This window comes from Puccinia triticina, chromosome 8A (genome assembly GCF_026914185.1).
Source record: "Puccinia triticina chromosome 8A, complete sequence".
Classification (NCBI taxonomy): Eukaryota; Fungi; Basidiomycota; class Pucciniomycetes; order Pucciniales; family Pucciniaceae; genus Puccinia; species Puccinia triticina.
Window position 1 is genome coordinate 750,151 of NC_070565.1, and position 24,435 is coordinate 774,585.

The window sequence follows — 24,435 nt, forward strand, 5'->3', positions numbered from 1 at the left end:
GCTTTCTAAGGAATGTACCCGCTTGCCAGTTGTCCCTACACCATCTGAGGAATTGGGCAATGGGGAGGTGGAATTGTACTCACATCGCGTGGGTGTTATTTGGCCCAAAGCGCGCACCCCCTCGTCAGTTGTCCTTGCTTGCCTCAACCCGGGCTCCTCCCTGTCTGTTGAGGTTTTTTTTGGACCTGACGAAACCGTAGACACGGTGGCAAATTCCGTATGGCTGTGCTCCTTGGTCTTCGTAATTGTCCACTGAGCCTGTGGTGTAAATCCTAAAGAGGGTATCTGCTTGCCAGATATTCTCATACTCTCTGCTTGATGAGGATAATATAAGGTAGAACTAGACTCACATTGCGGGGGTGTTAGTCGGCCCAAAGCGCGCACCCCCTTGTCAGTTTTCCTTGCTTGCCTCAACCCGGGCTCCTCCCCGTCCATTGAGGTTTTTTTCAGAACTGACGACACTGATTTGGCAGTGGCGACTTCCTGAATGGTTGGCTTGAATCGGCGCTCCCTCCAGTCAATGAGGTGCCCGTGAACCCTGACCCACGGCATCCCTAAGATCCCATCATAGGTGTCCTTGAGGCGTGTGACTATGAATGTTGTCGGTTTTGTGTTGGCGTCAAGGAACAGCTTTGCCTTGGCTGATGATGTGTTTTTTGAACCATTGAAGCCTGAGATTGTCCTCTCGGCTGGCAACAGTATTAGCTTCAGTCTTGCTCTGGTCGCGTACGTCTCACTAATGACGTCATGGGTTGCCCCCGAGTCTATGAGGAAGGTGGCAAGTGGGGTAGTGGTTGTGGCTCTGGGATAGTAGGAAGAAGAAATGGGGGTGCTGACAAACAGCCTATTATTGATTTCATTGAGTTGTATGATATTACAAGCCCCTATCTTTGCTACTACAATCCCTCCACTTGGGTGAGGCACAACCCTCACACCCAAGCCTCACCATTTTTTGACTCGTCCGCCCTGCTTTCCCCGCCGCTTGTACCCTCCCCAGTGGTGAGATGTCGTACTTGGTCCTCCAGTTCGGCAATCCTCACATCCACGTTGTTCTTGCCCTTCCCTTTCTTTGGGCAGCCCCGTGCGATGTGGCCCTTCTTGCCGCAGAAAAAGCATAGCCCGGCTTGCATCATGCTAGCTTTGTCCAAACCTGAAAGCAGTCCTTGCATCGCTGAGATGTCCATGGTGTTAGGGCCGGCTGTAGAAGGGGTGGGGTCCACCGCGCACGGATCTGTGCCATTGATTTTGTTATCAATCTTTAGGGCAAGATTACTAAGGTCAATCAGTGCGGTAAATTGGGTCCTTGCTAGGACCAGAGCCAGTCGGATGTCTTTCTTGAGCCCTTGCTGGTATTGGCTCATGAGAGTCGCCACTTCCCATCCTGTATTGGATGCATGCTTATTGAACTGGAATGTATAGTGCGCCACCGACTTGGTTTGCTTCAGTTGTTGGAGCGCCTTTTTGTCCCGGGACTTCCGCTTGGTGTTGTAGTACATCATCTGGAAGGCCGTGGCGAAGTCAAGGTACAATACTGGTTGTCCAGCAAACAGCTTCGTCGTGAATGGTTGGGCCCATTTGCTGGCCTGGCTGGTCAGGTACGAGATTGAGAATATGACCTTGCTATGGTCATCTGGGAACATTCGGGGGTTGGAGAGGATGTATAGGCCGATTTGCGTGATGTACACCTTGGCCTTTGGCCCTTTTGTGCCGTTGTACTTGTCGGGGAGGCCTATCTTGGGTCCCTTGGCCAGGGTATCGTCCGGGATCTGAGGTGCGTTTGGAGGCTGCCCCGGAACGATGGGGACAACAGCCGGTGCAACCATGCCCGCTCGAGCTGCCGCCAGTTTGGCCTCAGCCCGCTGACAAAGTCCATGCTCCTCCTGTATGGATGCCGCCAACTCCTCCACTCAGGCACAAAGTGCTGCTGCGTTGTCGGCCATTTGATTGTTTGCTTATGGATGGGTGTGAGTATTTGGTTTGGGTTGTTTGGTTCTGGTTCTTCTTGTTTGGTTTTGGTTCTTTTCTGGTTTTTCTTGTTTGGTTTCGGCCTTGTCCCCTGTATTGAGATCTAGCAATATGTAAGGTCCTGTTGTCGGGGAGAAGGCGCTGGTCCGGTGAGTCTAGCTAGAATGTAAATTGCTAGATGGGGAAATAGGATGGATCTTCCCCCGGCTCCTCCTTATGGTGAGGAGCGTGACATGTATGTGTAGCTACAAGACATGTCTAGGAGCCTGGCGCGCGGGCGCAGCTCATAACACCTTTGCACATTCTTAGCTCTACTTCTACTCTTTGCTTGTCTTTTTGGCTTGTGGTTCTTGCAAACTAATTGTGCTCTTGTTTGGCACCAATATAAATATAAGTGAAATAATCACCAATTAATTCAATAAAAAAATAAAAAAATACAATATTCAACATACAGCTTCCATTTTTTTGTAGGAAACATAGTAGTACTGGTTTCTTCAACTGTGCAGAATAAACTTATCCAGCCATCTTCAGCGCCATACTACCATTATATTGCTTCATGATTGAGAAAAATTAATCAAATCCAGCAGCAAAGGGAGCAATATTAAGTTTGACATTGTGAGCTTCTTCCAAAAAATATTCCTGGGTGTATGAGCAAGCATCAACCAATAATCCAAAGGCTCATTAATTGTCTTTGAGCTGTAAGGGAAATGTGAGTTGTATTTAACAACAACTAATTGCATCTTTTAGGCCCCGTTTGGCTGCCGCGTTATACGTCATAAATGGTCGAATTTATGACGCGCGACCCCGGGGGGTTTCAGCGTTTTGGTGGCAACGGGGGGCGAACTTTGGGTCGCGGCGTCATAAATTCAACCATTTATGACGTATAACGCGGCAGCCAAACGGGGCCTAAAAGATGCAATTAGTTGTTGTTAAATACAACTCACATTTCCCTTACAGCTCAAATAAGAGTCAACGCTTTGCCTCTAGTCAGCTTCCAGTATTTTTCAAGATAAGGGAGCACTTGAACCACTTGTCAAAGTTACTGTTGTTTTATACCGCAACACGGCGGTAGTTTCAGGTGCGCGCCGACCCAAGATTTCCGGGGACCAGGTGCGCGCACTTGAGTGAGGGATACCTGTGACATTCCTCTGTGTGATGTGAAGCCAGACCCAATCGTAAATTTCAACAGAGAACAGCGACTTCAAGTTCAAGAATATATCAAGCCGAAATGGAAAGCAAACCAAGCCATCCCACCCCCTCAGCAAGGCCCGAAAACCAGAGCCGCTCAACCGACGAAGACGATCCTGAGCAGCCGCCCACTTTCATCGACCCCCGGGTGCACTTCGATAAGACCACCTCGAAATGGCAGTTCGAAGACGACGACGGAAGAGAATACGAATGGATTGAAGCTAAACAGACGTGGGCTCCAATCATCGACGAGTCTTTGTGGGCCGCTCAACAGACTGCTTACAGAGTGGATGGTGTAGATGAAAATGTACAATCAAAATTACTTCGGTCAAATCAATTTCTCTATTCATACAAACATTTTACTGAATTTCGCCCTGAGGACGGGGAAGAACTGAGACTGATCAATCTGCTTGCACCATTTTCATCTCCCATATACTTTGCAACATGTCATCTGGAACTCGATGATGTTTAACTGATCGAATTTGTTAGAGTCCAGTCCCGTCAAACTCCAAGAAAGACAAGAAACAAATCAAGCTCGAAAAGCAATTGCAGAAGAAAAATGTATCCAACAACAAGCGAACGCGCGATCCAGATAATGAATCCAACTCCAACCCTCCACAGCGTAATACTGCGGTCTACGTCTCGCGATTACCACTAGACACCACACCTGAAGAATTAAAAGATTGTTTTTCAAGGGCTGGACTAATCCTAGTAGATGAAGAAAACCGACCGAAGATCAAGCTATACAAAGACGATAAAACGGGCATTTTTAACGGTTCCGCATTGATTGTATTCCTCAAACCTGAATCGGTCGAGCTAGCGATTCGTTTGTTTGATGATACTTCTCTTAGGTTAGGCTCAGGACCGGAAGAGGATAGAATGCAGGTTTCTCGAGCAGAATTTTCTCACAAGAAAGTGACGGACCCTCAACAAACTGGTTCGAATAGTAATCCTCAATCAACAGACCAGCAACGGAAAAAGCGAGCCAAGAAAGTCGAAAAGTTGAAATCAAAACTGGAAGAGTGGGACTCTGATGATGATCAAGCCAACCCTCGCGCTCCACCACCTAGATTCGCCAAGATTGTCGTACTCAAACACATGTTTACATTGACCGAGCTTCAAGAGGACCCCACATTGCTAATAGATCTCAAGGAGGATGTACGCGAGGAATGTGAGCTGCTGGGAGAAGTAACAAATATAACATTGTATGACGTAAGAACTTTCCTTCCACCCGTTATGTCTTTCCTTCCTTCTTGCCACCTGTTTTCGCTCTTTTCACAAGGGCCATCTGTCTTGATCGGCCCAAATCGAAAATTGACTTTGGTTGGCCGGCCGTCTACCCGGTTTGTACAGTTAGAATCAGATGGGATTATGACGGTGAAATTCAAAGAACCCATTGCCGCGCAAGCATGTATACTTGTTCGTGGCTTTAATGTTGTTCGGTTCATAAACCACACCAAGTACTTCAACTGATCCAGTATCTCCCCCCGCCATGAATGTGGCGCACCTTTTTCTGAACCATCCCGGCTAAAATAAATAAATAGAAAATGAATAAGCGGTTTTTTGCCGGAAGACAAGTTGAAGCGTTTCTTTATGATGGAAAATATCGATACAAGAAATCGGGTCCAGGGACAAACGTTTCGACTGCGGATAATAAACTCGACGATGATGTGGAGGAAAAGAAAAGACTAGAAGAATTTGCTAAATATCTGGAAGAACAGTGACTCTCAACCTTTTTTTTTCAATTGTGATTATTAATTTCCTACAATCAGTTTTTATTTGAACAATATCTTTATTTGCCCAACTACGTTGATCTTTTAAGTTTTGAATTCTACATCCACTCCAAGCAAATTTAAGTCAATTCCTGTTCCTTCGTATTATTACCCCTCGGATAGAAAGCTGTTCAGTACTGTTGTGATGCGGGAAGACTTGATGGTAGCTTATTATGGCTGTGCTTCTCTTACTGGATTGCTTCTGATTCAATATTCCTTTCCCATTTGACGGTTGGCTAGATTACTGCTCATGCGCTCATATGACTGCATGAAGATCTTAATCTTTTCAAATAATTCTCTGATATTTTTGCACCAAACTGTGAACTTGATGAGAGCGCTGCTAATCCCACACAGGTAATATTATGGGAAGCCCCTGCACGTTATTTCTCAGGCAACAGTTGCCTTTGTTGCACAGCTCCTTAATGTTAATTCATCTGGATATCTCCTAGGTATCTAAAAACAAAGGCCAGTCTTATCTATCTGCTTCTTTTCCAACTCTGCACTTCTCATAAATTTAATCGCGTACAGCGCTTGCTTCACACTTTGGCCACATCATGTCGACGTTACATGAGATCTTAGCATCCACTTGTTAACTAGGGTACGTGACATGTGTGGGCATTTGGTAAATACTTTAGTAATAACATTCACCTGGGCGTTTGCCTAGCCTTGCAGTCAGGACTACATCGGGTGATAGCGGCAGCGCTAACAGAGAGACTCGTAGGAGTTGGTCGAGAGCAATGCAAGACTTGCGACAAAGCTGCACAAGAGTGTAGGAATAGAAACTGATTAATCAATAGATTGTAACCATAGAGCTATTGAGAACAAGAGGCCGTGTTCGGCTTGGAGGGGGCGTCTTATTTCAACATGGGTAGAATGACAAAGGATAGAAGTGTTTCTGAAACGTGAAGTTGGCTCAATTAAAGAAAACAAAACGCCCTAACAAAACAAACAAGACTCTTGGGTCTGATTACATGTGCGCCACGTCTGACGTCCGTGTGTTGATAATGAAAAAAGAGTCTGGCGAGCGTACATGGTACAAGGCATGGTGAGGTAGAGTGTTTCCAACACTCAGAAAGTGAAATGAAGAAACGATAATTTAAATGATACCCAAAAAGAATGAAACAGTTGAGGGCAATTGTTTCCGTGAATAACAGCTGTGTTCCATTTAAATTCACGACGAAGCCCACTATCTAGGATTTTCTTTTGTGAGCTTGACATCTTCGAGAGTTCTTTGGCTTGTGAGATTTGGGTTTAGGGGCCTCGACCGGTGTGGTAAGGTTGTAAACTTGGTTGTCTACAATGTCGGAGGCAACGACTGCCGATACATTTGACTTGGTGGTGATGTTGTACAAATGATTGTCTTCAGCATCGGAAGCATCCACAAGTGTGTTATTTGAAGGGGAAGATGTGGTCGCATCGGCAATTGATTCGGTAGCAGATGTGCTGTTGGAGTCTAACTGGATTGCTTGAGATATTTGAGAAAGACCGGTTATGTTCAAGTTGGCTACTGAAGAGTTGTAGTCGGGCCGCGAAGCTGATGCTGATATGAGGAGTCCTTCCTTCTTCATTTCAATGATGACCTGCTCAACGATGGTGCTGATTTGCTCCTCAGATAACTGCCATGTAGGGCTGTCGAGCTTGAGGGGTGAGTTATCGCCACCTGAGAATATCAGCAGCTTAATTTAGCATGGTGTGCAACTTAATCGCAGATAGTTTCTTACCTGCACTGGTGAGCGGTTCAGTGCCAAAGCTAGCTATGGCCTTGATTGCGACATTCGCGGTGGAGTTCAAATCAGCGGCCATGGTGGTGAGGGCGGTAGGAACGGCACCAGCCAATTTGACGGCAAAGCATCCACCAAATCTCTTATTGACACCTGAAACGTAAGAAAACATGAGATTGGCACCAAGCAGTGAGGCAACCCTCACGAAAGCTTACCGGTGCGGCATCGCACGATACATGCGGTTTGACTCCATCCCCCTGTGCACTGAGCACCCCTAATTAGTAGATCATGGTTATATCAGCAATCAAGTACTCCATGGAGTCGGGTGTTAGACGTACTCAGGAAAGTTCATGACAACAGTTTGGTTGGAGCGGACTTGGTTCTGGATCCCTGAATTTCCAGCTTGATTAAGAGTCATGAACATTGGCTTCCACGAAGTGGCAGTTGCATCCTGTTGGTCATGAATAAAAAAAAATTGGGTTAAGTGATACGCGACAGCCTCTTTAGCGGGATAGGCATACCTCGTTGTATTCACAACTCATGGGACCTCCGCCATCACGGTTGACTTGGAAAGCATCAACGACGACCGATAAATTGCCGTAGGCCGCGGGAAGTCCGTAACCTTCAGCCTGATCGAGCCATGCGGGAATGTCGATTGGGCCCAGTTCGGGCGTCCTTCCACACGCCGGTAAGGGGTTGTCAGTTCCAGTTTGGAATACACCCGAGTCGCCCCCAGCCTTCAACGCAGAAACTCGATTGATCAGTTTCTATTGGTGGTTGAAAAACGACGACAGACATACATCACCGGGAACACCTCTAACGCGAGGATATTTACCGTATAGATTCTGCGAAAGAGTTTGAACAGGGTAAAAACATGTCAGCATGTGGTGTGAATTCTGATATGTTGTGTAAAGATGGGCATGAAGATCACTAACCACTCCGAATCCATGTCCTACAGCCCCGTTGGAGCCGTATATATTAATCAGACTGAGATGAGCTGAAGCTTGAGCTACGAGAGCCAGGGCTGAAAACGAAGCAGCAAGAGAAGGCATCGCTAAACGGGTGGAGAAACGAGAGATTCTTCAGTTATGATGAGGTATCCACTTGAGAATGTAGAATACGAAGCAGGAGGAAATGAATGTCAAACTGCAAGGTTCAGTCTGGAGTGGGGGCTACGTGCGCGATGCAGAGGCTTTTAAATTTAGTAGTGCACCTGGATCGAGGAGAAGCGGTGGCCAATAATAAAAGTGTTTCAGTCTCACCCCGGTCATAAAGCTCTGAGTCTGCGGTAAGCGTGCTCCCACAGCCACGACCACGCGTGAAGGAACCGGGGGGTCTATCGCGTTTGTTCTTAGTAGGAGGCTCCTGCGCGCCCTCGTCAGCTTCACAAGTGATTGCTTGAGATGGGGTAGTGGAGCTTAGGCAGGGGTTTCGCGGGATTATGCTCTATCGGGGTACTGTCAGCTGAGAGACATGGTCAAGAATTTAACTGTTTTTTCTTTTGGGAAATGTGTGGACCGATCACGAATCGCACTTTGATCCGCAGGGTCCGCTTGCCCATGCCAAAGGCGCGAGCACCTGAGCTAAGCTTGTATTCGCTTAATGAAGTCCTTTTTCATCTTATACTTAGTCATCACCGAGCGCACCTGGAGCATTCAAGACGAGGACAACCGGCTTGTGTGATGGTGCAAAGCAGTGCACATGCATCAGAGAGAAATGGGAGATGGCAAGAGCTGCCATTCCGGGTTTGAGAAAGCTAAACTCTCCAGTTCGATTGATCTGTCGAAGTGTTTATGAGTGATGATATCTGATTGAGTAACATGTTCCAGCGTCTTTCATGACCTGTTCTGCCACCATGGCGTCGGTTGTCTCCACCGCAACCATTGCTTTCTACACACCGGGCGCACGAGCACGTCTGGGGACGGGCTGATCCTCCCGTCTCAGGACAGGACCTCCCCTGCAACGACATACGGCCAAGCTACGGGCCCCGTGCCAGGCCCCACAACGGCTCCGTGGAGCCGTCTTCCACCCCCTCGCATCTTCCGCTGTCTGAATCCAACGTCACAAGACGCAAGCAGCTGACGTTACCCAGCTGCTTGGATCACGTCAACCAAACAGGCTGGCCATACCAGACGTCCAATGGCCGAAACCAATGCACGCCATATGCACGGCATTGTACTTCAGCTACGGCGTGTGACCGTCTTAGGCAAGATAAAGGTTGCAAAAATCTCAGTTGAATTGCCCGCTTGCTCGCGGCAGCGGCACACAAAGTGTTCAGATGACACAGTGCCACCAACAAGTACAAAAGAGTGAGTTGTTAATTGTGCACATATCAGGGATAGAAAAGCAATCTGCCCCAACAAACACAATACAAAAAAGCTACTATAGACACAAATGAAACAGAAAGAAAAGAGAAATAGGAGTTTTGTGTACAGGGGGGATGAAACATGGACACGAGTCAAACAGCAACACAGAAATAAAAGAGAAATATGTACATAGGAGTTTTTATGTACAGGTGGGGGGGTCAAACAGTCCAGAAACATGAGAGCGGACGCTTAGCGGGTTGCAGGACCGGAAGCAAGAGCAGCAACTGCACTTTCTTCCGCAAGAATGGCCATCTTTGCCATGACTTCAAGCTCAGTGGGGGGCCGAATGGTGTCCGCATCCAGCTGAGAGAAGAAAGTATCTCCTATAATTTTTCGAGGGTCTGGGTGACTGGATCGAGTGGATTGGAGGAGTGTTTGGAGTGCGGGGTGTTGGGGTCGGTAGGCGAGTCTGTTGCAAGGATGAGTGAGTGAGTCAGTGAGTTGTTTGTTTGTTTGTTTTTTCTGTGTGAGGAAGGGGGTGGGTGTACCATTGAGCAGACTGTTTGGGTTTCTCGTTTCGGTGATCCATGGGCCTTGCTCGAAGCCCGGGACTCTTCTGAGCAGGGCCCTGGTTTCGAGACAGTTCTGGCAGAGGGATGCGGATCTGGAGGCGGTCTTGTTGACGACTGAGGATGTTGCGATGGGCATGTCGATGGAGAGGTTTGATGGCCGGTGGTGGGCGAAGGAGGAGTGTGCTGAGGAGGAGGTTGTGGTGGCCATGGTGGTTGCGGATGAGCGGATGGAGATGAGAAGAGGCTGGCTTGAGGGGTGGGTGGTGCTTGGGGCGGTCCTTGGGGGTAGGCGCCCGGGGGAGCCCGCAGGGGAGGCAGCGGCCTCGGGGGAGCCATTCCCACCATTGACCACTGCGTGGCCTGGAGCCATGCCGGTGATGGGGCCGTGGTATGATGCGTGCCTGTGGAGGGGCTGTGTCGTGAAGCCATGCCCGTGGTGGGGCGGTATTCTTGCCGGGACAAGTACGGGCAATGTTGTTTTGGACGGCGGGCGGGCACTCTATTGCGACACCGTCGTGATGTGGTCAGATTGCCGGCTCCTCGACGGCAATTTATGCCCGACGGGGCTAGAAGGTCTGTTTGGGGCAGGCTGGCCTAGCCCCGTCGGTGGATGGCTTTCGGCCGTCTTGCCTGATGGGGACTGACAGTTGCCGTACCTGCGGCGGTTCGATGTCAAATTTTCGCCTTGGGCGGTTTGACGACGAACTTTGAAATTTGTGCGCCCGTGGTGTACTTTGCTTCCCATGCTTTAGCGATTGGAAGACAAAATGTCCACTGTGTGGGGTTTCTCAAAAAAGATCGACGGAAAGAAGCCTTTGAATGTCTTCTTCTGATGTAGATATGTAGGGGCAACTTTGCTGTGATCAGAACCAGCGCTACATGACAGCAAGAAAGATCCAAGCGAGACAGTCATCCAACTATCCCGTGTGGGGCATGTGCCCCCAAAAAATCAGTCTTTTGCTTTTCATCAGTTTCCTTCAGCCAGCCAGTGGCATCTTCTTTCCATGGTTTCGAAAACAAGGGAATTCAATGCTATGTATGTTGCACAAGTGACGCCTGGCCAGTAGCATATCTCCTTTTCTGTCTTCTTTCAGATATGTTCTAGTGCTCAAATAGGGCCTGGATGGCCTAGCGGGGACCATCACCCACTGAAGCTCGGTGTCTCCCCTGCGATGGCATAGTATACTCACTTCAAAGAGAGTGGCGAGTCCGTCGAAATGATGATAGACATAAATATATTTGCACAGATAATACGTTTCAAAGCAAAAGATGATAATTAGGATTCTAAAATGTAATTTTTCTTTTTAAATTAGTCACATGACTGAAATCTCCGCATGGACTTGGTACTCTCAGCAGTGAATCCTAGGATTGAAGCTAAATTTTTCGGTGCCGTTTCCATACATTATTCCCCACCCTGGTAAGGTCGCATCATTGTAGACTATAAATGATAGAAAAGATCCAATCGTCAGAAGCTGCAATTCTCATTGAAACGCTGATAGCGGAGATTGAACTGGAGCATGGTAATGAATCTACGCCTATAGATCATAACTACAAAGAAGAGGAGCTCACCGTGTGAAAACCAGCCAATCCTACTGGCTTTGAAGTAGCGGCATTGCCTGTCGAGCATTTTGTAATAAAGAGCTTCTTGCTCAATGCTGGCAATTGCTTTCGGAGAGTTGGCTTTCCAAACATCTGTATTACTGGGCCAGCCAGTCTGAGTGATGACCACTTTCTTGCCCCCGCCATGCCGGAGACCGTATTCCACGTCTCGTCGGATGGAAACGCTCGCGCGATCAGCCGTGGTGGCATTTTGCTCAAAAAAGCCAAAACTATGAAGGCTGACAAAATCGACCGCGTTGAAGATTTCGGGCGTATCGTTGTGGGCTTGGTATCCGGCCGGCATCTAATTTGGTCAAAAAATAACTTAGACTGTTGGAAGCCTCCAAGGGAAAACAATTAGAAAATAAGATGCTGACCTCTGATAGAGTCACTTGTATGCCGAAGGGACCAAGTTCTCGTTTGAGATCCTGGATCTGTGCCACTAGGTCTTCTACGGGTAGCACAGAATCGAATAATGGCTCGGAACCACAGGTGACCGCACGAACGACATAGGGAGCCTGGATGCACATTCATCGAAATTAGTACACTGAATTTTTGAACAGTCAATTTGTCTGTGGAGAAATAATAGGTCACACACCTTGGGATTATCTTTGATTGCCTGAAGAAGGCGCTCTTTTCGGCCTTTCCATTTAGTATCATCTGAAGAGACGCCTCAATTCAGAAAAGAAATCCAGAAATGAGATACAGACAGAATAAAAGTTAAACCCACTGTCAAATCCGAACCAGATCAGAGCATAAATTCCTACTCCTGCTTGCGCTGCTGCTTCTATCACATCGTTATCAAAACCTTGGCTGTCACAACCACCATATATCCTGACGTAGCGGGCTTTCTTTGCGCGTCGCATCCACCCGAATGCGTTGGTCATTTCGTCACGGGATGGGCAGTCGCTAACCTGAAGACCAGAAATCCGCTTAGTGAAGGGTTAAGGAATGACGATCAGTTAGCTTACATCATAACTAAATCCCAGCCATGAGAATTCCTTTTGAGGAGGACACCACCAATCTTGAGATGCCTGCGCCAGCGAGGAAACGGTTTCTGGGAAATTTAATGAATGTGTCGGCGACGGATAGCAAATTGAGTCCCGAAAATCAAGGTATTCCGAATCGCCTTCTAGATTGCCGTCCAAAGCCGCACTTTTTGATTCATGGAAAATTAGAAACGCTAAGAAAACTGAAGCGAAATCAAATGGCAACATGGCGGTGGTATGTATCCTTTGGGGATATTTTGAGTTTCTGGGTATAATTCAGGCGGATTGAATGTAGCACTGAGGCACAGAATTATATATGTATTTATCGGATTCTGAGGTGGGTCGGAGAGAAAAGGCGGAAGCTTAGTGCCGTGCCTAAGGCTAGCAAGGAAGAACGAGAGTAGATTATATCACGTCCAGTTGTCTCGTCAAGAGCTTTAGAAAAAAAAACCACCCGTGGATCGACCTCAAGTCGTAGAGCGTTGAGAGAAGTTTATGAGAATAAAAATACGTTTTTGGGGGGATAAGCGAGTCGGAGTATCACGGTGAACATGTCCACCATGCTCCTCTATAGAATTCACCTACTCGCTCGGCTATGAGGGCGGGGTGTGAACAATGATTTTCGTTCCGGTCTGGATCAGTATCCACCAGAGTAACGATCGCAGGAGGCTTGGCGGTTACATAGGCCTGGAAATCTATCAAGAAGGGGACGAACATATGCAGAGTTACCCGCCTCCTTGCGGTCCCCCCAGACCAGTCCGCACTGAGGATACGTTGACCTCGGAAAATCAGTGGTTGCGGAGCGCCTGGGCCTTGCCATCTTTTGGATCAGAGAATAAATGTCAACGTGACTTTGCATGTAGCAGAAAATTACAATATTCGTGGATTTATGTATCCGCGAATTGCGTAACGTGTGCACTTTGCCAACCTAAGAACACTTGCTCGCGATCCTCCGCGTTCAACAAGACATCGGAACTTGCTCCTCAGAAATGAAGGTTAGCAGACGATTGTGTCACTGTGTGCTAATTGGCCGATTGTGGCCCATCTGGTACCGGAGCTCGCTGTTTGGATCTAACTTTTCCTGTGATCATTATTGTGTGTTGGAATCGGATCCACTTTCGGGATTCATAGAAACGAAACCACAACTCCTCATTCGTTGATCCAACTACATATTTACATATGTCTCCTGAGGCGCCAGATCAATACCCTTTTTCATCACTGGAAGCTGGAGCTGACTCGGCTGTCCATACATTCTTCCAATCAACGTGAAGGATCAGATTTCTGCCGTTGGCAAGATGTCGGGAGGGTGGTTCATGTGTTTTACCGACCAACGATGGCTTCTCAGCGGGTTCTCTATTTGTTGAGTGAAAGCCTGAGCGGAGGTTGCATTCAAGTCTGCCGTGGAGCCCGGGGCTTCGTGCTGACCACTCAGACAAGGGACTTTGACTTTTCCCGGAGGTTGAACATCTTAATTACCTTGCTCAGGCATCAGTCGCGTTCGCGCCCCCTTTTCTATCCACGGCGCACGTTGACTTCAGTAATAGCTTGCCAATGGGGCTCACAGTTGTGCACTCCCAGTGCACAACACTACAATAAGCGCACATAAGGAATCCAACAGCTAAAATTTAGGGTGCGTAAATCAAAATCTGAAGGGGCTACAGATCCAACGGGAAGTCCCTCAAAAGCCCTCAAATATTGAAATCTATGTATTCTAGGCCAAACATCCCGCAGCTTGTAACTGTGTGAGGGGTGCTGGTACAAACACCTTACATATATCGAGGGTCTGACCAGGCCCGATAGAACCTTTGTCAGTCGATGTTGAACGCCAAATATGTAAAGAGTTAGGAAGAGTTGCAACATCAGCGGAAGCAAACCAAACATACCAGGTCAGATACCGACTTTTATATACATACATAAGCAGCCCCAAGGAGAGATCTTTCATGCTTGCTGATGTGGGCACTTGGATACTTTGCCCTAGGAAAAAAAATCAACTCGTTCAACTTCAAGGCTACCGTCCCTCACGCCGTTCTAGAGTATTGTTGTATGTTCGGCACATATAATTTCACATCTTATTCCGTCTTCTCCCAAAATTTAAGAAAGCTTCGATATACTAAGTAGTTACACGGTGGTATTGCACACATCGCTCCAGGTTTCACAGTCATCGCTCTCGTTGAAGTCCTCGATCGTCCCTTGTTACGAATCATCTTAGTAGCACAAAGGAAAGGAACCACGTCCCTCACATGTCGCCTGTTACTTTCGGATGGTGCTTTACGAAAGCTAATGGATTACTCCTGGCTCATACTCTCAGGTTTACGAAATACCATGGCAGCCACCGATCGAAGTGGAGAAGGTCGAGAGCAAGTGGAAGTGGAAAAAAAACCTGGTTGGAACAACTACTTGTGCCCGCCTTCGCCCTTTTTGAAAGGATGGCAGTCCGTCAACCCCAAAGATTACCCGTACTTCATACCCACTCCTCAACAACAACAGACCGCACAAGGTAAGGGCCAACGTTTAAGCTCATATCGCAGTGCTCGCCAGACTCAGATGATCGTACTAACTGAATCCTAACCTGAAGTCCAAAATCAGTCTCAAGCGCCTGCACAAGCACCAATTCCAGCTAGTATAACCAAAGATCCGCGACTCTTGCCCACAAGCTTGGCTTCGAACAATCCCGCCGTCGCGGAAACGCAACAACCAAACTTGGGCCAAACCGAACCTACCCAAAATGTCACCCAAGCTACGAATCCCACCCAAAATCAACGAAATTCCAAACCGGAACCAAAGTTGAATACTGACGTGCTATTCCTGAAGCCGCAAAGGAAGCCTATGCTACAAAACTCTGGTCGAGCTCTGAACACTTGCCCCGAGGCAGAGGCTATAAAGCCTTTGTTTCAGCCGCCTAGTCAGCCAATTCCAATGGAGGTTGAAAAGGAGAATGATCCTGAAGATCCGTGCGTCACTTCACTTGACTTTCTCTTCTTCCCATATAAATGTTATTTGATACAAAAAAGAAACACGAAAAAAGGATAATTCTGATTGCTTCCTTACGCTCGATTTTGCTGAATCAATTCAACGGAATTCGAAAAAAAAAAACCAGTTTCGCCGACTGGGGCTCTCCCAAAGAGGCACAAGCTGCGACGGCACCTTCAAGAGGGAAGAAGAGGAATTTTCTGCGCGTCGAATCTGATGATGAAGACAGCCTAGGCGCCGAACTGGAAGCCAAAACTGAACCCCAATTTGAGGAATTGCTCAAGCCTTTGAAGCTCGATCGAAACTTGCTAGAAATCATTATTCGTACTGTGATCATCAAGATCAAATTGCTCGATTCCAGGAAAATCCACCAAGAAACCGTCGGCACCTTGGATCGGTTTAAAAATTTGACGATCGGATTAAATCCGAACCACGCGAAGCTGTATGAAGAAAAATTGAGTGAAGCTGTCGGCAAAGTGCGTCTAATCCAGTCGGAGTTTGATAAAGTTACGGAGACGATCGGAGATGAATTAAAGTCGTCGATCGAAGATTCAGTGACCAAGCATCGTGAAATTTTACATTCACTGACTCTCGATCCCAAAGGTCTGTTCAGCGACCATTGGAAACCCAAGCAAGTTCAATACGTCGAGGCCATGGCTCCCCCTTCGAATCATGACGTTAATCCGACGTCCAGCGCGCGAGAAGACTACGGAGTTGGCGCTTCTAACGACATCAATGCGACATCAGTAGAGACCACCAAGCCCACCAAGGAAGCAGATGCATGGGATTCATGGGGAGACGACACTGCGAATCAAGCTAGTAATCCCGAACCGCCGCCACCAGCCAATCCGTCAGAGTGCCCTTGGGGTTCAGATGAACCTGCAGAATCAAAAACTGCCGACAAACCCCAAGCAGAGTCTAAAGGGAATTCCGACGATCCTTTCGGTTGGGGCGATGCGAACGATAGCAGCAAACCCAGCGCAGGAGATGCTTGGGGCGCAAGCTCGAAGTCCAATGCCGACCAGGGTGGATGGGGAAATCCTGCTTCGACATCTAACAACGGCGCCGCCACGGGCTTTGGCGGGCAAGATGGCGGTTGGGGGGCAAGAAGCACGGGCTCGGATTCTCAGTCGCAGGATCAAAACAGGGGTGGGAGAGGCCGAGGCGGTCGCGGCGGATTCGGTCGGGGTGGGGCACGCGGCGATGGCGGTAATGGAGGTGGTGGGTTTAGAGGAGGAGGCTTTGGAGGCGGCGGTTCTGCAGGAAGTGGGTGGGGAGGCGGTGGTGCTGGGGGAGGAGGTGCTGGAGGGGGCGGGTTTGGCGGAGGGGGCGGCTTCAGCGGAGGGGGTGCGGGAGGGGGCGGCTTCAGCGGAGGGGGTGCTGGAGGGGGCGGTTTCGGCGGAGGAGGTGCTGGACGAGGGTTTGGAGGAAGGGGACGCGGGTTTGGCGAGGAGAGAGGATTTGGTGGAGGGGGTCGCGGCTTTCGTGGTGAGGGCGGCTTCCGTGGACGGGGACGTGGGGGTGGGGGAGATGGAGGCTTTGGGGGTAGGAGCGATGCCGGTGGCGGATGGCAGTCGGGAGGCTTCGGTGCCCAAGCGTTCAAAAGCGGAGGCTCGGAGGTCGCTAGCGGCGGATGGCAGACTCCCAAGCCGGCACCCCCCAACCGACAAGCCGTCAACTACAATGCAATCGCCCCCGAGGTCCCGGAACAGCTCAACAGTTGGGGGCCTCCTCCCGCCGCAGGCATCGGCGCCCAAGGATCCAAAAACGGAGGATCGGACGTGGCCGCCAGCGGATGGGGGTCTCCGAAGTCAGCCTCGCCAAACCGACAAGCCGGTGGCGCAGATAAGACGGATGCGTGGGATTCCTGGGGCGATCCCGAGGTTTCGAACTCCGTGGCCGACTCCGCGCCAGCAAAGGCGACAGCCGTCGTCGCCAAATCCAAAGAGGATCCCAAATCCAAAGAGGATCAGCCTCCAAGCAACGAGAACGACAGTGGTTGGGATCCCATGCCAACTGACCACCCCGAGACGGGCAAGACGTTCACCGATTGGGATGAAGCCTCGAAGCATAACGAGAAAACTCCAGTGTTGGATTATGATGGGAAGATTACCATCGACCCATCCGCCGAATCGACAACTCAAGCCGAACCGACATCTCGGGCCGCGCCGACACCGCAGGTCGCTGGAGAAGCTCCCGGAGTTGTCGAAAAGCCAGCTCAACCGGAATCGACAAGCCAGCACGTAACTCCACAAGTCTCAGCACCCGCTATTCCAGAGAAACCGGCTGGGGATGACCAATGGGGTGGCTGGTAGAAACTTGATTCTTGAACCTGCAGCGTAAGTCTTCCGTTGAATCCAACCAAATTGAGACCCGAGGAATAACTATTTTTGTTGACTTTTATGTGTAGTCACCCGATCAAAAAGCCTACCTCGGATTCAAACAAACATATACTTTCAAAATCATGTCAACCCCTCACGGGTCTGAGCTAACTGACTGAAGAGCTGGCATCTATTTTTTTTTCCTCCTTAAAAAGCCTCCTGTCCCTCTCATTCATCCAAAGATAGAGAGTTGCCAGGATCTGTAGCTCTACTTTAACATTTGTTTGTACCACAAAATTTATATCTTGGCTTGCTCTTTAATCTGTCTCCCGCCAAGGATAATTTCTTGAAAATCTGGCTTGCCTATCAAAAATTGGACGGTGAAGAGGAGGGGCAAGCTTTACAAAGTACCCGGATCGATGACTCGTTAATCCCTGCCAGCATTCCCCTGCAGAATGACTGACACCTAGTTGTCATCCGCGTCGGACTGACCAAAAGTCCAGATCGAATGAAGTGGACTCTTCATCCCGTCCGGGGTTGGAAGCCGCGCTTGAACTCTCGACTGTTGGCGGCGGAATAAAGTTCGGAGAAAGATCAGTACGTCAGAATCGGCGGGGATGGATTGCCAGAGATATGATAGCTCTGTAGAGGGAAGATTAAAAAAACTCGCAAGAAGCGCTCAAACTCGGAAAAGAAATGCTGCCACTGTCCGTGCTTGAACCAAGTTAGACGGATGTTCAGGTGTTGAGAACAGGTGATGTTTTTTATTATCAGGAAAGGTGGGTGTATGCACTGCAGTTGGGTTAATGAATGACTTGTCCCACTGGTGAGTTCTTCCCTCCAAGGAGTGAACGAGCCCGGTGGATGAAATAAAACAGTTGGATGTATGCGAGGAATGAAAAAAGCCAGCTTAGATTGTCTTGAAAAGAGAAGACTCACTCGATCAAGTAAATCATGTCAACCGAAATGGTATCCTTAGCTAGCAGAACGTCTTCAGTAGTTGGTCGTCCAAAAGCACAGCATCTCCGGTCAAGTATTTCCATCCGACGAAGAAGACGAAGTTGGACTGAGTACCGTATTGGTCAAGGCAATCGACCTATCAAAACCTTTGAATTCACCGTTTTCTTTATCAAAGGTTCGATGGCTCAGGTTGATCGATCTGTACAGCCTATTGCAGATAATCCAAACAGTCATTGTAAGCATCCCATCTTTCTCTCGCACCTCCTCGACTACCCAGGCCTGATACACGGAGATTTGTTTCTTCGCCGATTAGACAGGATCATGATGCTCTTCCTCCCGTTATCTTCGGCTTGTCCGAGTCGTTTGGAAACCTCGGTTGGGAGGTCAACCCGCCCGTCTACTGGGACGTGCCGGTCGGGAGATGTTGCCATGATACTCACCGGTCTCATCGAATTCACGCTCGAATTTGCAACTAGTTTCACCCATGTTCTTGTGCTCGTGGTAGAATTAAGCGGTGACTGGGGCTAGCATCATAGAAGTTAAAACCAAGGTGCTGGTACGTCAATCTCCTCTCAGGCTCTCGTTGATCAGCATTCCTCCGCTCAACCACGTCTGCAGACATATTCACACCTAAGCAACATTCACTTCCATGGAACCAACTAGACAAATGTATCAAACGTATACCCAACAAGTTGTTGTTCTTTTCATGATCTTCACGATAATAGCTCAAGTGCTTGGTGGTAATCCATACAGTGGCCAAGTCTTCAAAGGACAAGCTACTACTGACGCAAGTTATCCCCTATTTCTCCTGCCTTTTCTGCTTTTGCTTTTGATTATGTGTGCTGGTCACACTCAAAGGAAAAGATGCTAACTGCCCCTGATCATCTTCTTCTGCGAATCCAGGGTGCCCCATGGGAAAGAGGAAAGTAAGTGCTCATTCACAAAACTGGTCATGCGCCTTCAGAGGATCGGCAAAAGTGATATTTCTCGTCTTACTTTGGTGGAACAAATGAATCTGTTAAAAAAATGGATAGCTGTCTTTTCCTCGGTTGGCCACAACCCAAAGGATTAAACCCAATCGCCATTAACAGTCGGATGTGGGATTCTGCTCGTATGTGCGGTGCCTGTATTGCAATTACCAACGAGTTTGGGACCCATCTAGCAGTTGTCACCGATCAATCAGCTGTAAAGCAGAATTTGATTCTTTGTCTTCGACGTATCAAGAGTGATGGAGGCTGAGACTAGGGATATGTACAATCGATCAAAAAAATCAAACAGGTCGAAGGAGACAGCCTAGATTTAGGAAAGGACGCATGGGACGAGGTCAGCAATCACCAACCGTCTTCAGGAATTCCAATCAGCTGGTGAGAATTCTTCTCCTTTCCGATTTTCCAGGGCTTCGTCTTAGCAATTTCTAGCGAAAGAACTAGAACTGAGCGAGCCTGGGAGGAAGAAGACAAATGATGGAACTGATCTTGGCTGTAATTCAGGAAAATGGTTCGATGCAATTTCACGACTCCGATTCAGTTTACCAATCAGAAGGGTACGCACCCGTTCTGGACTGCCATCCAAGTTGCTAATGCGAATCTTCCAATCAAGTCTTTGGAAGCTCGCTCCAACGATCAGGGATCGCGTGGATGGGTTAAATTAAAAAGAAATTCGGCTTCTAACCACTGTGAGCAAATTCGAGCCTGATCATAGTAACACCAGACAAGTTGATCCTGAGATAAAAAAATTGTACAAACCACAATTTTTGTCAGTTGGAACGAAGTGTAAACCGTTGGGACGGTCGGCTGATCTCAGGATCACCTGCATGAGTGGAAAAAAGATCCTCACAAAAAACGTCAACTTGGTCTATTCAGAACGACAAAAGCCCACGTTGGCACCTGAAAACTGTTGAAAGATTTCAGTGTTTAGCCTGACAGAGGCAGTTATCAAATGATGAGATTGGGCATTCATGACTGAACGAAGAACAGACTTTATGTACGAAAGCAACCCTTATCTTCTCCTATCTTTTCCTACTTCTCTTTGTATGAATATATCAAACTTCGACCGCAAGCTGGCTTTGTACGAAAAGAAAATAAAAATTGCATTAACACGACCGCATATACCCTACAATGGACTCTTGTTACCATATTTCGATTTACACGAGAAACCCGAATATCATACATGATGTGTACTAGACGCTTGATGGGACTTGATGCTACAACACCAAGCTGGATAAATCCAGCACATGATCTATATGGTTCCAATCAGACAGAATGACTTCCCCACAATCCATCTACAGGAAGGTCATTTTGCTTGAACGTGTTGCGGAAAAACGAGCTATTCTCCGGTAATTTCCTCCTTCCCAATAGGGAACATGGCCAAGTATATATACTCAACCAAGCGTTGTGACGTCATCGATCGGTCTCAATAGCTCAGTTGGGAGAGCGTCAGACTGAAGTCACTACTCGGCGCGCGCGTGCGCGGGTGGGACTGCTCATCTGAAGGTCCAGTGTTCAAGCCACTGTTGGGACATTTCCTTTTGTGCCATTACATGCCGTTGTGTATGTGCAGACTAGGCAACCTTTCTTTTGTTGCCCATACACCTCACTGCTGTTCCAACTATGGGCCACTTATAGGGGAATTCAAAGTGGCCCTGCACATCTGTTACTCATGTTTATGGTATTCAAAATTGCATAAGATTTTTTTACATAAAATCATAAACTGCAATTTTGGCTGGGAGATGTCACTTTAAGTTTTATGCACGCTGACATCTCCCAGCCAAAATTGGTTTTATGATTTTATGTAAATAGTGACATATGCAATTTTGTATACCATCACCACAGATGTTTGCTCAGCACTTGCGTGCAAGTGCCTTCACCCCTCTCTTTAGGAACACTTTAAGATCTCTTTAAGGACTTAAGTTATGCTGAATGTTTATGAAGTCATTTTGGAAAGGGTCTGATATCATATTTATACCAACTGCAACTTGACCGTATATATTACTTTAACTCTTTGAAAACATATGTGCAACCACACTGCAATGAATTGTCAACTGCTTGGCAGAAACAATGGTTTCTTCTATTGAAACTATATAATATATTTTGATTAATCATGGGGTTATACCAGGGGAGCTTGCTCAGCACTTGCATGCAATTCCAATCATTCAATAATTTTTTTAACCTTTTAAACTTACTTCTGGAACTCTGTCAGCAAGTTACACTCAATTTCCACTCAATTAACTTGTGGTCAATCCATGCTGAATTAATGTTGAATCAATGCTGAATTTAGCTCAAGGCAAGTTTGAGATGGGTTCAATCTGGCTTGAGACTGAATTCTAAGGCTCTCGTGAGGATAAAAAAAACTTTTCCATGAGAAGATCTTGTCAACTTGAATTCCCAAATGTCCAGGAGATATTCCTCAACTTCTTGTGAAAGAGTGGAATTCACCCTTCTGAGCTTTAGAAGATGCTCAAGATAAATCCTTGAAGCTTACAGAGAGTCATTTCATAAGAAATAAAGCTGTAGATAAACTTGATATGTGAGCTTGGAAAAGAGAAACGCTTCGACAAAATTCCTGATTCATCTATTGTTTAAAATGAATTTCAATCTGAACACCAAGATTTGGTAGTAAATTTGAAAACGTTTTGATGTATTAAATATTTAACAATGAATTTTTGGTGTGTTTTCTCTAGAATTGAATTCCTCTCTAACAGTTCTTTTAGATTGAATCTTCATTACTCTCTGTTCCAGTTTTCCAGTACGCATGCATTTCCCAGGTTGGGTCTGCTTGACATGATGAGTGGACAATCTTGGGTATCAATTTCAATCTGAACATGTTATTCTTACTCAAATTTCTGTGGCTCTCTGGGCTAATTTTATATTGAATCATCATATTCTAGATTGGCTCCCTTTGATTGTTTCAGGAATGATGTGGGGAGTAGTGTTTTGAAATATTTGATATTAATTGAATGTGCATCATTTTACATGCTTGTTGTCCCACCTGCAGATGCTATATTGGTTCTGCTTGACATGTTGTGTCAATGGCCCGCAAGCAATCAGCTCTGCTAGAATTCCAAGAGCCTCAGCTGGTGTTTTCTTTGGCCAAAACCCAAACCTTGAGAAATTCAACATGTGAAGGAGCCTACCCAAAACAAGAGCAAACATTACAAGGTTTCTCAGGAGCTTGGTAGCAAGAACAATTGTAAAAGATACAAGCGGAAATCTTACCATCAGGTTTCAACTAGCAGACATTCTTTATTCCTCAAAGTAATTCAAGAAGAATAAAAGATCAGCTTGGTTAACAGGGTATCCCTATGTTTTTTTTTTGGTTGCAAGTTGGTTGTTGGATTCTTCAAGGTTAGCTGTTACATGAACAGATTGTAGCAAAAAATCACAAGGCTTAGATACAATTAGGCAACACTTATCAAGGATGAAAATATGGTTACTGAAAATGTGACACAAAAATGCATGGAAACAAACAACCTGTGATTAATAGTCAAAAGCAACATCCCAGAAGTGATTTAGTTCACCATTTCTGAGATTTTCAACTGTTGAATCAACATATAGCAAGATGTGTCTCTGGAAAACTATAAGAAGAAGAATCATATTTACGCCTCAAGTCATTATGTTCACTTGGATTTAAGGAAAGAATTTGTACAAGACTCAAAAATCTGGTTGTGATTGATTTATATGTTGGGTAGAAGAGGGAGTCAACGTGCAAGTTGATTTCAAATTTGAATTTTTACTTCAAGTTTGTTGGGCGGAATGGGGTCTTTGAATGGTGCTGATGTTTAAAGAGAGTATCATTTTTTATCTGGCTGGTAGTGGCTGAGCCTGTGTTTAAATTGAAGCAGACCGTTTGAAAATTTCATAGTTAAGTTCCATTTGAGAATGATGAATGCATGCATTGGCAATCCCCAATTCAGTCCATTTAAAATGATCAGGGATGTGAGATCTCTCTTCTAATTTATTGGCAGAAATGGGCTTTGGGTATGAGGTGGAGTGGCTCTACCATTTGCTGGTTGATTCTTGAAATGGCAACATATAATATTTACACCCTTGGAAGTGGGTGGTGTAGCCACCTTGGAATATAGTTGCAAATTCTTTTTGTGTGCCGTAACTGGCTCCCTGAAGCAAATTTTCCAAATTTTCTTTTTTTGGTGGGGATTTAAGGGCAAGCCATGCACAAGTGAATTGAGGCATGTTGAATCACCCTGAATTCCAACTTCCACTGCACATGGATCTTTCAGAAAAAAAATATGGACGGGGAGTCCTACACTGCGCGCCTCCTCGGAGAGGCTTATGTAATAAGCTCCTCAACTGGCCGGGTGGATCTCTTCAACCCACACTCCAATCGATGGCCGACCACCGGGTGGAGTACACACTCCGCTGGATGAACGGCAATCGAGCGGAGTATACATCCCATCCGATGACCGGGCATCAACTGGGGTGTGTACTCCACTAATGATGACCGGCCATTGAGTCCTGTGCACACCACTCGATGACCGGCCATCGAGCGGCGTTCTGGGGTTTAATGCCGCTCAATAGCCATTGAGTGGAGTACATACCCCACTCAATGCCCGAGTGCTCCCCCCTCGATGACCTGTCTGTACAGGTCATCGAGAGGACATGTATGATGTGACTCCCCTCGATGGCTGGCACAGACCGGTCATTGAGAGGAGATGTTACTCCCCTCGATGGCTGGTACGGACCGGTCATCAAGAGGAATTATTCCCCTCGATGACCTGTATTGACCGGTCATCAAGAGGTGTAAGTCCCCTCGATGACCGGCACAGACTGATGATCATCGAGGGGAGGTGTTACTCCTCTTGATGACCCGTATAGACCGGTCATTGAGAGGTGGAAGTGCCCTCGATGACCGGCACAGACTAGTCATCAAGGGGAGGTGTTACTCCTCTCGATGACCTGGACGGACATCGAGGGGAGAGAGGAGTAACACGTCCTCTTGATGACCGGTCTGTACCGGTCATCAAGAGGTGTGAGTCCCCTCAATGACCGGCACAATCCGGTCATCGAGAGGTTTGAGTCCCCTCAATGACCAGCACGGACCATTCATCGAGAGGAG

General features: G+C 47.2%; 9 protein-coding genes across 9 annotated transcripts; 5 read left to right on the top strand and 4 right to left on the bottom strand.

Annotated features, from left to right (window-relative positions):
- Positions 1 to 3,193: 3,193 nt before the first annotated feature.
- On the top strand, positions 3,194 to 4,877 carry PtA15_8A81 (uncharacterized protein; the record flags this gene model as incomplete). The annotated part of the gene is made up of 3 exons (XM_053172253.1): positions 3,194 to 3,460; positions 3,643 to 4,365; positions 4,770 to 4,877. The coding sequence occupies 3 exons, from the start codon at positions 3,194 to 3,196 to the stop codon at positions 4,875 to 4,877; spliced, it is 1,098 nt and encodes a 365-aa protein (XP_053022735.1).
- Positions 4,878 to 6,115: 1,238 nt separating this feature from the next.
- PtA15_8A82 (uncharacterized protein) lies at positions 6,116 to 7,698 on the bottom strand (the record flags this gene model as incomplete). Its single annotated transcript, XM_053172254.1, has 7 exons — positions 6,116 to 6,585; positions 6,647 to 6,799; positions 6,862 to 6,920; positions 6,985 to 7,097; positions 7,168 to 7,383; positions 7,447 to 7,491; positions 7,582 to 7,698. 7 exons carry the CDS (start codon positions 7,696 to 7,698, stop codon positions 6,116 to 6,118), a joined length of 1,173 nt encoding a protein of 390 aa, XP_053022736.1.
- A 103-nt stretch (positions 7,699 to 7,801) lies between these two features.
- PtA15_8A83 (uncharacterized protein) lies at positions 7,802 to 8,386 on the bottom strand (the record flags this gene model as incomplete). Its single annotated transcript, XM_053172255.1, has 2 exons — positions 7,802 to 8,043; positions 8,293 to 8,386. The coding sequence occupies 2 exons, from the start codon at positions 8,384 to 8,386 to the stop codon at positions 7,802 to 7,804; spliced, it is 336 nt and encodes a 111-aa protein (XP_053022737.1).
- A 949-nt stretch (positions 8,387 to 9,335) lies between these two features.
- PtA15_8A84 (uncharacterized protein) lies at positions 9,336 to 9,732 on the bottom strand (the record flags this gene model as incomplete). The annotated part of the gene is made up of 2 exons (XM_053172256.1): positions 9,336 to 9,421; positions 9,501 to 9,732. The coding sequence occupies 2 exons, from the start codon at positions 9,730 to 9,732 to the stop codon at positions 9,336 to 9,338; spliced, it is 318 nt and encodes a 105-aa protein (XP_053022738.1).
- A 1,141-nt stretch (positions 9,733 to 10,873) lies between these two features.
- On the bottom strand, positions 10,874 to 12,340 carry PtA15_8A85 (uncharacterized protein; the record flags this gene model as incomplete). Its single annotated transcript, XM_053172257.1, has 6 exons — positions 10,874 to 10,962; positions 11,094 to 11,427; positions 11,501 to 11,641; positions 11,722 to 11,783; positions 11,854 to 12,037; positions 12,095 to 12,340. The coding sequence occupies 6 exons, from the start codon at positions 12,338 to 12,340 to the stop codon at positions 10,874 to 10,876; spliced, it is 1,056 nt and encodes a 351-aa protein (XP_053022739.1).
- A 2,094-nt stretch (positions 12,341 to 14,434) lies between these two features.
- On the top strand, positions 14,435 to 17,397 carry PtA15_8A86 (uncharacterized protein; the record flags this gene model as incomplete). Its single annotated transcript, XM_053172258.1, has 3 exons — positions 14,435 to 14,609; positions 14,730 to 15,063; positions 15,210 to 17,397. 3 exons carry the CDS (start codon positions 14,435 to 14,437, stop codon positions 17,395 to 17,397), a joined length of 2,697 nt encoding a protein of 898 aa, XP_053022740.1.
- Positions 17,398 to 18,357: 960 nt separating this feature from the next.
- PtA15_8A87 (uncharacterized protein) lies at positions 18,358 to 18,891 on the top strand (the record flags this gene model as incomplete). Its single annotated transcript, XM_053172259.1, has 2 exons — positions 18,358 to 18,598; positions 18,677 to 18,891. The coding sequence occupies 2 exons, from the start codon at positions 18,358 to 18,360 to the stop codon at positions 18,889 to 18,891; spliced, it is 456 nt and encodes a 151-aa protein (XP_053022741.1).
- Positions 18,892 to 19,012: 121 nt separating this feature from the next.
- On the top strand, positions 19,013 to 19,827 carry PtA15_8A88 (uncharacterized protein; the record flags this gene model as incomplete). Its single annotated transcript, XM_053172260.1, has 5 exons — positions 19,013 to 19,150; positions 19,267 to 19,289; positions 19,398 to 19,548; positions 19,642 to 19,686; positions 19,759 to 19,827. 5 exons carry the CDS (start codon positions 19,013 to 19,015, stop codon positions 19,825 to 19,827), a joined length of 426 nt encoding a protein of 141 aa, XP_053022742.1.
- Positions 19,828 to 19,857: 30 nt separating this feature from the next.
- Positions 19,858 to 20,263, top strand: PtA15_8A89 (uncharacterized protein; the record flags this gene model as incomplete). The annotated part of the gene is made up of 2 exons (XM_053172261.1): positions 19,858 to 20,038; positions 20,124 to 20,263. 2 exons carry the CDS (start codon positions 19,858 to 19,860, stop codon positions 20,261 to 20,263), a joined length of 321 nt encoding a protein of 106 aa, XP_053022743.1.
- Between the last annotated feature and the right edge of the window lie 4,172 nt (positions 20,264 to 24,435).